Genomic DNA, 11,454 nt, shown 5'->3' with positions numbered 1-11,454 from the left:
CTTCACTTCTCCCCCTAAAGACCCAGGACTTTGATTTATCCTGACTCTGGCTGACCCTTAGACCCTCCAGGGAGCTAGCCCATACTTTACAATTTTTGATAATGATAATCTGGTTTTCTCCTAAAAATCAAATTAAGCTACAGTTTGCATATTTTATATTACCTTTTCCTTACATCAGCTCTTAGTCATATTTATTAGTTCAGTGGTTTTCTTACTGTCAATTTGATTAATCTCTCCTTTGATTTTTCAGGATTTCCAGCTTGGTATTTAATTGGGAACTTTTAGTTTTTCTTTGTTTCTTGTTTTTTTTTTTAGTTGCATGCCCAATTCATCAGTCTGTTCTTTTTCTATATTTTTAATGTAAGTGTTTAGAGACATTAATTTCCTCCTAAGTCTCTTTTGGATTCATTCCATAAATTTTGTGATCTCATTGTTGTCACTCTCTTTAACCAATATTGATTGTTTCTGTGATTTGTCTTTGACTCACCCCATTCTTTAGGATTACTTAGTTTCCTATAAATTTTTAGCCTGTCTTTTTGGCCCTTTATTGAATGTAATTTTTATTGCATTGTGATATGGAAAGTATGTGTTTAATAATATTTCTTCATTTCTTTATTTGGTTGTGAGATTTTTGTGAAGGTGTCATATACCACTGAAAAAAGGGGTATATTTTCTGTTCCCACTCAGTGTTTTCTAGAGATCTGTCATATTTAATTTTTCAAAAATTCTATTCATCTTCTTTTTTCTTGATTACCTACTTCTGATCCAGGCTCTCCAGGATATCCCTTGGGTGTTCAGGCACTACCCTCTGCTTTACCAATGGGTCCCCTGTGGCCTTACCTCAAGCCCTCAGTGGGAGGGAGTGCTCTGATTCAGGAGCCATTGAGACTCTGATTGACTTCTTACCATTGGAATTCCAAACCCTTCTTGCCTCTTGGTTCTCTCTTTAGGAGAATGAGTTTGGGCCCTGGGGCAGAAGAGAAGACCTAAGAGAAGGTGAGAAAGAAAAAGTCTTTGAGGTTAGATCCTTTTTATTTACAAATCTTGTTCTATCTGTTGCCCCCTCCTCTGGTTGTGGTCTCTCCCCCAGGGAAGGCAGTGCCAGGAGCTTTGAAACTCCTTTTGGGACCTCACCCTCTTTCAATCTGTTTAGGCCGAAGGTCTTCTCACCTCACTGTTCAGCCTGAAGAGGACCGAGATAATCAGAAAGTCTGGATCCTGAGGGAATGGCTCCTGGAACCCAAAGACGCCCATGGCTGGTGAGTGAATCAGTACAACCATCGGTGTGACTAACATTAGATGTGTCTGCATAGATATAGAAGATTCTTTAGGAAGCTGCTGATCTTTCTTAACTGATAATTCTTTCTTTAAAAAAATACATATCAAATTGGATAGAGTAGTGACAACACTGCCCTGCCCTCTTCTGTGCCTACATAGATATAGAAGATATTTTCATTATAGATAAGATATTATTTTAGAATTTTAGAAAATTAACTAGATTTAATTTTCCTTTGCATTCTCTTTATTGATCACATTGACATCTCTTTCCCCCAAATATATAGTACTTGCTAACTTTTCATAAATTCTTCAAAGAATTTTTTTTAAACATGTGACTCTAAGAGCTCTGATGAAAGAGAAATTTTGCAACATCTTGTCTCTTTTTTTTCCATGGATCCTTATACCATACATCTAGAACACATACTTTGTCCCTGATTCTATAGAGAAAAGCATTTCATAGTAAGTTATTCATCAACTTTATTCCAATTCCAAATATAAAATGATTTATTTTAGTCTTACTGACTATGTGTCTGGACCTGCTCACTGGAGGATTTTGGTATTGGCCCAAATCCTGATCATGAGTGAGAAGTGAAGGGGCAAAACTCTTGAAGCTGGTTAAAATAGGAGTTTGTTTATTCAAAATTCCCTCAGCCTTATATATACCCTAATACTCTTACATAACTATAGCACACTGCACATGTGCTAACTATATACTGCACATGTGGGACCACATAAACAACTTGCTATTGTGTGCAGATGTTTCCTTGTCACTCAGTATGACTCTCATAGGTTGTCATGAGTCCTCAGGAAGGCTGAAACACACTTAGGGGGTATGGGGAGCTAAACCAGAAAGGTCTGCAGGTTCTCTTCCTGGGCTGGAGAGTCTTATACCTCACCTAGAGTTCCCCCACTATCTATGACCCTCTACAACTATGGATTTAAGTATTGGCTCTGATGCTAAGACTATTGGGAAATCCCTTCTGCATATGGATCAGGATTAAGATAGATGAATTCTTAAGTCTTTTTCAGCTCTTAAGTCTTGTGATATTTGATGATTTAGGAGGCACTGACATTCAGGGATGTGGCTGTGGATTTCACTCAGGAGGAGTGGTTCCTCTTGGATCATTCTCAGAAAGAGCTCTACAAGGAAGTCATGCTGGAAAATTCCCAGAACCTGCTTTTCCTGGGTAAGCACAATTATCTTTATTAACTCCAAATCTGTCACCAAAGAAATGTCCCTCAGGAGTGTGACCTGCTTCCTGATTTTCCTTATAAAATGTGATTATGTTTTGTGATATAGGAAGGTAGGACTTTTCTTTGTGGCTCCTGAACCTCTTTTCTATTTTAAGTAATTTCAGGTTGCAAAACAAACAAGGGTTATAAAATCTTAGACTTGGAACCATTCTCAGATGTTACCTAGCTCAGCCTCTGCCTGGACATGAATTTTCTCTGCAAAATCTCTAAAAACTGTAGATGAAGCTTTTCTTGAAGAAGGGCATTGAAGAAAACCCCCTTCCCAATAATGAAACCTATTTTTCCTTGGGATGGATCTAGTCTTTAAAAAGATCTATTTGTTGACAAATTAGCTCATTATTTCCTTTCATGTAACAAGTTTATCTTTGTTCTTTAATTTTTCCCTGAAATTCCAACACAGGTGGTAGGAAAGAAAGAGATAGGATAAGTGTTTATATAAACTTACTATATACTAGGCCCTATATTATATATATATAATAATTTATTATATATATTATAATTTATTTTATATATATATATATATATATATATTATAATTTTTATCTCATCTGACCCTCACAATCTGCTGTGAGTTTATGCTAATATTTGCCCCATCTTATACTTCAGGAAACTAAAGCAAACAGAAATTAAGTACAGGGACACACAACTACTAAGTGTTTGAGGCTAGGCTTGAATTCAAGTTTTCCCAATTTGGGGCCCAAGCCATTCTGAATTACTAACTGGATGTTATTGCTAGATAATGGAATTTAGGCAAGGTGTCCATCCTTCTATGAAATGAAGGCAGAATTTTCTAATTCTCCCTGCCCTTATTCTCCCAACAATAAACACCATGCCAATCATACTTGAGGAGTCCTAGTAACCACCCTATGCTCCTTGCTTACATGTCCCCTTTCCCCAAAGTGAAAGAAAGTGTGTTTCTCTCTGTTCTCATCCCTTCCTTATTCCCATATTAAGGAATTCCAATTCTCAGAGAAAATTTGATCTCCCATTTTGAGGAAAGAGAACCATCCTGGATCCTAGATCAAAAAGGCTCAAAAAACTTCTGCCCAGGTGAGTGAGATTAAAACAAGAGTTTGAGGACTGTTATCAACCAAAGCATCTGTATTATGGTGAAGGGAATGCTAGTCTTGGTCATAAGAAGACCTGAGTTGGAATTCTTTTTTAGATGCTGGGAAAGTTACTGAACCTGTAAGCTTCAGTTTCCCTATCTGTGAAATTAGGATGTTGAACATCATAAACTTTTTCATTTCCCTCAGTGATAAATCTGTGATCTTATCACATCATCATCATCATTTAGAACTTTGGAGCATGGGAATCTTAAGAAAGCATTAAGACCTGAAGCTATCCCATTTGAGTTCTTTCCTAGACTTTCAAGGGCTAAGAACAAAAGGAGAGCTTCTGGCATATAATTAATGTTTCACTGAAAGTTGAAGCCAAGTTTTCAGAGAATGTGAAAAGAAACAAAAGGAGTATTGAGTAGGGAAAAGCCGCCATGGTGAGTGGAATAAGGAATTAGATAAGAAAATGTAGAAGGATTATGTTGCCACAATGAGGACCCAGTTGAATGTATATAGCTTGAATTTTTAATGGACTAGTTTACCATCCAAAGTGGTTTCATGTCTCCATTCAGCAGCATATGAGGAGAAATGGTCACTGCCTTGCTTAGAAGTGGTTATCCAAGGCTAAAATTTGTATTATTATCAACCTAAATCACTTTCCTGCTCTCTATGGCTCACTCTTGGTCTCCATTTGTAAAAAAATTTTGGCAATGTTCATTGAGGTGATCACTACCTTGAACTTAGGGAGATGAGAGGTAGAGATTCCCAGGCATTCCACAGTCCAAAGCCTCAGTAACCTAGAGATCTCATGTATTTAGTATGATCAGGTCCCATCCAATTTGGAGCCAGACAAGTCCCATCTAATTTGGAGCCAGATAGGTAATTTTTATAGTCCATAAGATGACAGAAACAGGACTAAGGCCAGAACCAGCATCTGAGAACCAAGCAAGAGACTAGAATTTAGGGAATGAGAGAGAGGCTGGGTCCTGGTAATAGTCCTGGGATCAGTCAGTCAGTAAATATTGAATGAGCATCTGCTGTGGGCTAGGCACTATACCAAACTCTGGGGATACAAGGAAAGGCAAAAGACAATTCCTGTTGTCAAAGAGCTCACATTCCAGGATACAGATAGTGAGGTGGTTTGAGAAGAATCCACGGAGCTGGAACCTCACTCTTAGCTGACCTCAGCAAGGATGCAACTAAGCGAAGTTCACCAGGGAATTAAGTGACTTGAAGATGAGAGGACAAGTGCATTTTGAGGAGAGCAGAGCTGGTGAGGAAATGATTAAAATCAAAATACCAGTGATAGAAGATAACATTGGTGCACTAATCATTAAGTTCAAATGACTTACAGACATGACATTTAATTGTCATAATCTTGGGACAACCTAGATGTTGTGCATTCCTCATCTGTCACACTCAACATCCATTTCAACATTTTTGGAAAGCCCGGCCATAACTGAGGCAAACCCAGGGCACCCAGCTACTGAGTCTATGAATCTGTATTTAAATTCCCATCTTTTTGACTCCAGGCCCACGCTCCATCTACTGTGTTACCCTGCTGCCTAATGGTAGAAAACAAGTTCTCCCTCTGTAGGATGCTTCAAATAGGGGAAAGATTTTTAAGATGATATTACAAGCTGTCTTCTAGGACTAGAATAGGATAATCAATGGGATCAGGATCATGCCATTTCCATTACAGATGACTGGTGCTGGTTTTATTCCTGTTCTCATATTTTTTGTTTGTTTGTTTCTACACAATGAGGTAGGTGCAAAGAGCAAAGGGGATGAGAAGACAATTAATTACCTTAATGAAATGTTCTTAAGATGAATAATGGAGAAGAGTAGCAGAATTATTAAGAACCTATACCCAAAACATATTTTGTATTAAAAAAACGCCCTTGAGATAAAGCATTAAAATAAAAGGATCTCATTCTATAATAATAGAGTTTGGAACTCTGTCCCCACTCTCACAAACCTGGATGTTTGACCTATGATAACCACTACTAGATCTATCAATTAAAAGGATAAAGAAAGAGGGAAAAACCTCCAATATCAATTATAGCTCCTATTTTTTTCTTGTTGCAAGAAACTGAAAACAAAGATGGTGTCCACATATCAGGAAATGATCAAATCAATAATGATCTAAAAATATAATTGTTGGACCTTAAGAAATCTTAAGACAACTTGAGGCAACTATGCCAAAAGACATAGTTTCAAAGAAACCTGGGGAAGAATTGTTTGAAAAGATAAAGAGATAAGTGAACAGAATCAATGAAACAATTTACAATGCAGCTACACTGATCAATTCAATGAACAATCATGACTCCCCAAAGCTTTTGTTCTTAGAACTTCTTTCAACAATTAAGTGTGTTGTGCAGTTCTTCAGTCATTTAAATTATTATACTATTCATAATAATGAATGCATTTAATTCCTCCAGTAAAGACCTGGATAGTGTCTTATTACAAAATCTAAATATTTATTCTACTTAAATTATGAAAACAAAATGTGAATAATAATAAAAGTATTAAATTATTATGAAAAATTAATGTGGGACTTTCTACAAGAATAATTTTTGAAAATATAATAAATCTTTCTGCTTATTAACTGTAAAACTTCAATTTAAGTTTACATTAAACATTTTGTTGAATATAAAAAGTATTTTTTCAAGTTATAAAATATAGTATAAAAAAGTTTTACAATATTTGCTTCAACTGCCACCTAATTCAATCTTCAATGTGGTTCTGCATCCAGTTGATTTAATAACAAAAATGAAAATAATAAATAGCATTTCTATAGTATCTATGATGTACCAGACGCTGAGACAAATGCTTTGCAGAAATCTCATTTGATTTTCTAAATACTGTGAGGTAGATGCTATTATGCCCATTTTACTACGTGACTTGCCCAGGGTCATAGTGCTAGTAAGTATCCAAGGTGACTGCCAGGCTCAGCTTTCAATTCCTTCTGTATTTTGTTTCATAATTATAGTATGCTAAAAATACTCAAATATTCATTCACACATGGATGAGGTAGAAAATGGTAGAATAATTTTACAAACTTTTGCTAAGGGATGGAAATTCATTTTTATTTTTAGTTCACAAATCAGTGACCAAAAAAAAATACTAGTTGATATTTAAATTTTTATTTTATTTTTTTTTTTATATTTGCTGATTACAAGTAGTAATTGAAGAAATTTTTGAAGAAAGTTTTCCTTTTAAGTTCATTTGCCTATATTGCTTTTCTTTTCTTTCTTTTTTTTTTCATGATGCTTTTCTGTAAAACAGTCTTTATATGGAAAGAAATCTTCAGATATGTCTACACTGTCTACATCCTCATAGAAACTCTACAGATTGACTGACCTATGTTGCTACCAGATCCTTTGAAAACCTGCCCAATAGAAGAATAATAACATAAGCAGAAGATAAGTTCATATCAAAAAATTCAATGAGAAGCAATATAAGGTCTTTTTTGGTACGACTGTTGTAATGATCCCTGATGATTTCAATATGTCTTATAATGTCCATGCCTAGTGAACATTTTTTTAAAGAACCTGTCATCTGTATTGTAAGAACATTGACATTTATAACATCTTGATCTAATGATGACATCACTAATGAGGTGCAAATTAGATTACCCAGGAATGAGGTAAACTGTTTTGGTACAATATATTATAGAAAACAAATGTGAATTTTTGCACACTTTTGACCATCTACAAAGAAAACTGATTTGCAGGTCAAACTGACTTGAATGTCAAATCTTTTGGGCAGTTTGGAAACAATTTGATGAAGGATAGAGGACTAAATTATTGTAATCACTGCAGGAACATCAAAATCATTATATGTCTGATTATGATTTTTTGGAATCTCCAATATTTGGAATTATTTGGAATGGATTATGATTATTTGGAAGCATAAAGATGCATATGTTTCTAAGATGCATATACTAATTATCCTAGAAAAAAATTTAATTGTAACAAAACCATGCATTTAATTACTGCTTAAGATTTTTAGTTCAAATCTCTTAAATCACAGTCATAAATCCCTAAAGTGTTCATGAACGAATAAATGGAAACTACTGCTAGAGGATTAATAGTGAATCATGCTCTCTACTTCCTAAAAGAGGAATGGTGATCTGAAGATATAGAATGAGATATATTTTTGAATGTGGGAAATATATGGATTTCTTTTTTATTTAGGGTACACAGGATTCAAAAATTAAAATTTTTAAATAAATGAATAATAGCTATCTTTTAAAAATCATGAGCCATAATAAAATCTGATCCCATAAATAAATATGTAAATATTTTACAATAAATAAATATAGGTTACATATAATGTATATATAATATATAATAAATAAAATAGGTTAGTAGTTAAGATGTGATTTTGTATATACAACTGAAAAAATGTGATTAAAAATGATTATCAGTAGAATTGCATTGTGCTCAGATATATAATGAATAATGAAATAATATTGGTTTTTAATAGGTATGCAGCAATAGCCCAAAATCTAAGGATCTGAATAGAAGATATGAAAAGTTGAATATAAAGCACTGAAAACTAATATATGACAGATGAAAGGTGTAAACCTATTTCTCAGCTCAGTACAGGAAATTTACAAAGGAGGATAGTGATAGTGCATCAAAAAAAGTCAATGCAGAAAAGCAGAAAACTTAGCGAAGCACAACAAAATAAAAACAACAATCAATAAAGATGTTTGAATGAAGAATTGGAAGTAAAATAGAGAAAGTTCACCTAGGTCATGGGAAAGAACATGTTCAGTTGCAAGGTTTGGTCTCTACTCTCACCTTCACCTTGGCTATTTTGAGCTCTTGGTTTGAGTTGTAGAGTGTAATGAGAATCCCATCCTGCTTGTGTCACAGGTTTGTTGTGTGTATCCAGTGTTACTGTTTGTGAAGCTTTTTATAAGTTTAATCATCCTCCACATATGAGCTGATTCACTCTTAATTGATTTGTTCTGCCCATTAAGTTTCAAAATTCTGCTTTTTGTTTGACTGACTATGTCAGTCAATTTCCTTTCTTCCAGTAGAGAGGAGAGAATTTGTCTCTATGTATGTTTCTTTGTTTCCTTCAGGTGCAAAAACCAGGTTTGAAGTGACTAAGACTACTACAAATCTGAGGATTTCTGTGGAAGAGTCTCACCAGCAAAGATTCATGAGTAATGGTCCTTGTGACTTCAATTTGAGAGAAAACTGTAATTCAGATATCAAGATAGAGAAAAATCAAAATAGTCATTCTGCATACGATAAAGATGGAAAGAGTTTTAGACAACACTCAGTCCTAATTCAGTTTAAGAAAATGACTTCAGGAAATGATTGTTTTCAGTTTGGTGAAAATAAGGAATCCTTTACTGGAAAAGTTCAACTTATTCAGTCCTATGAGGAACTTCCTGAAATGAAAACATATCAACGTAATCAAGGGGAAATGGCCAACAGTTTAAGTTCAGATCTCAACAGACAACAGATATGTCACCCTGGAAAAGTGCTTTATTTGTGTAATGTTTGTGGGAAGGCCTTTAGCCAGAATTCAAAGCTCATTGACCATCATAGAATTCACACTACAGGAAAATCTTATGAATGTAATCATTGTGGAAAAGCATTCAGGCAGAATGTCAAACTAGCTCAACATCAGAAAATCCACACTAGAGAGAAACCTCATAAACGTCATCCAAGTGGAAAGACTTTCAGAAAAAAAATCAATCTTGGTGAACATCAGAAAAATCATAATGGAGAGAAGCATTATGATTATAATCAATGTGGGAAAGCTTTCCAACATAGTTCAGAAAATATACATCAGAAAAGCCACACTAGTGAGAAATCTTCTCAAGGTTGTAAATGTGGTAAAGCTTTTGATGAACATTCTTCCCTTATTGCACATCAGAAAGTCCACATTGGAAAGAAACCTTATGAATGCAAACAATGTGGAAAAGCTTTCCAATGTAGTTCAAGTCTTGCTGCACATCAGAAAATTCACACTAGAGAGAAACCTTATGAGTGTCATAAATGTGGCAAAGTTTTTGGTGAACACTCTTCCTTTATTGCACATCAGAGAATCCACACTGGAGAGAAACCTTATGAATGTAATCAATGTGGAAAGACTTTCACACAGAATTCCCATCTTTCTAAACATCAGAGAATCCACACTGGAGAAAAACCTTATGAATGTCATCAATGTGGAAAGGCTTTCAGACATAGCTCGAGTCTTCCTCTTCATCTTAGAATCCACACTGGAGAGAAACCTTATGAATGCAATCAGTGTGGAAAGGCTTTTACACAGAACTCTATGCTTGCTGTACATCAGAGAATCCACACTGGAGAGAAACCTTATGAATGTAATCAATGTGGAAAAACTTTCCGACAGAACTCCAGTCTTGTGGTACACCAGAGAATTCACACTGGAGAGAAACCTTATGAATGTGATCAATGTGGGAAGGCTTTCAAAGAGAACTCCAAACTTGCTGTACATCAGAGAATCCACACTGGAGAGAAACCTTATGAATGTAATCAATGTGGAAAGACTTTCCGGTGCAGCTCCAGTCTTGCTGTACATCAGAAAAACCACACTGGAGAGAAACCTCATGAGTGTCATGAATGTGGAAAAGCTTTTGGTGAAAACTCTTCCCTTATTGCACACCAGAGAATCCACACTGGAGAGAAACCTTATGAATGTAATCAGTGCGGAAAGGCTTTCACACAGAATTCCCATCTTTCTAAACATCAGAGAATCCATACTGGAGAGAAACCTTATGAATGTCATCAATGTGGAAAAGCTTTCAGACACAGCTCAAGTCTTCCTCTTCATCAGAGAATCCACACTGGAGAGAAACCTTATGAGTGTAATCAATGTGGAAAGGCTTTCACACGGAATTCGAGTCTTGCTGTACATAAAAGAATTCATACAGGAGAGAAACCTTATGAATGTAATCAGTGTGGAAAGGCTTTCAAACAGAACTCCAAACTTGCTCTACATCAGAGAATTCATACTGGTGAGAAACCTTATGAATGTAATCAGTGTGGAAAAGCTTTCAAAGAGAACTCCAGTCTTGCTGTACATCAGAGAATCCATACAGGAGAGAAACCTTACAAGTGTAATCAGTGTGGAAAGGCTTTCCCCCTATAGGGCTCTTCTTGCTTACCATCTGAAAATCCATACTGAGAGAAACCGTATGAATGCGATCAGTGTGGAAAGACTTTCACAAATAAGTCCAGTCTTGCTATACATGAGAGAATCCATACTGGAGAGAAACCATATGAATGTAATCACTGTGGAAAGACTTTCACAAATAGATCGAGTCTTGCTATACATGAGAGAATACACACTGGCGAGAAACCTTATGAATGTCATCAGTGTGAAAAACTTTCACTCAGAATGCCAATCTTCTGAAACATCAGAGAATTCATACTGGAGAGAAACCTTATGAATGTCATCAGTGTGGAAAGGCTTTCACACACAATTCTAAACTTGCTTGCCATCAGAGAATCCATACTGGAGAAAAACCTTATGAATGTCATCATTGTGGAAAAACTTTCACTCAGAACTCCCATCTGTCCAAACATCAGAGAATACACACTAGTGTGATGGGTGAAATCTGAATTAACTGAGGAAACAAGGACTGAGTATCTGAGCATGTGGATTTATTAAGTAATGCATGCCAATTGCTTAACAAATCAAGACCAAGCATCCTCAACTTGGCACTGGATCTCGAATACAAGGCGAGAAAGATTTTTATGCATTAAAAGAAAACATTTAATAGGGGAAAAAAAAACAGGACATAAGATCAGGTGACATGATTTCTAATTGGAGGGAAAAGATTAAGGACTTTCCAAGTTGGGAGGGAGAG

The 11,454-nt window shown here is 35.5% G+C and overlaps 1 protein-coding gene across 2 annotated transcripts; it reads left to right on the top strand.

Annotated features, from left to right (window-relative positions):
- Positions 1–348: 348 nt before the first annotated feature.
- On the top strand, positions 349–11,087 carry LOC141564684 (zinc finger protein 74-like). Of its 2 annotated transcripts, none has more exons than XM_074307450.1 (5): positions 349–996; positions 1,154–1,259; positions 2,339–2,465; positions 3,487–3,582; positions 8,689–11,087. In XM_074307450.1, exons 2-5 carry the CDS (start codon positions 1,227–1,229, stop codon positions 10,731–10,733), a joined length of 2,301 nt encoding a protein of 766 aa, XP_074163551.1. In that variant the 5' UTR covers positions 349–996; positions 1,154–1,226; the 3' UTR covers positions 10,734–11,087. The 2 variants fall into 2 exon arrangements, with proteins under 2 accessions (XP_074163551.1, XP_074163552.1); XM_074307451.1 differs by lacking the exon at positions 8,689–11,087 and adding an exon at positions 6,879–7,870.
- The last annotated feature ends 367 nt before the right edge of the window (positions 11,088–11,454 follow it).

The sequence above is a fragment of the Sminthopsis crassicaudata genome, chromosome 3 (assembly GCF_048593235.1).
Source record: "Sminthopsis crassicaudata isolate SCR6 chromosome 3, ASM4859323v1, whole genome shotgun sequence".
Taxonomy (NCBI): domain Eukaryota; kingdom Metazoa; phylum Chordata; class Mammalia; order Dasyuromorphia; family Dasyuridae; genus Sminthopsis; species Sminthopsis crassicaudata.
This window is presented reverse-complemented; position numbering and strand designations above follow the sequence as displayed.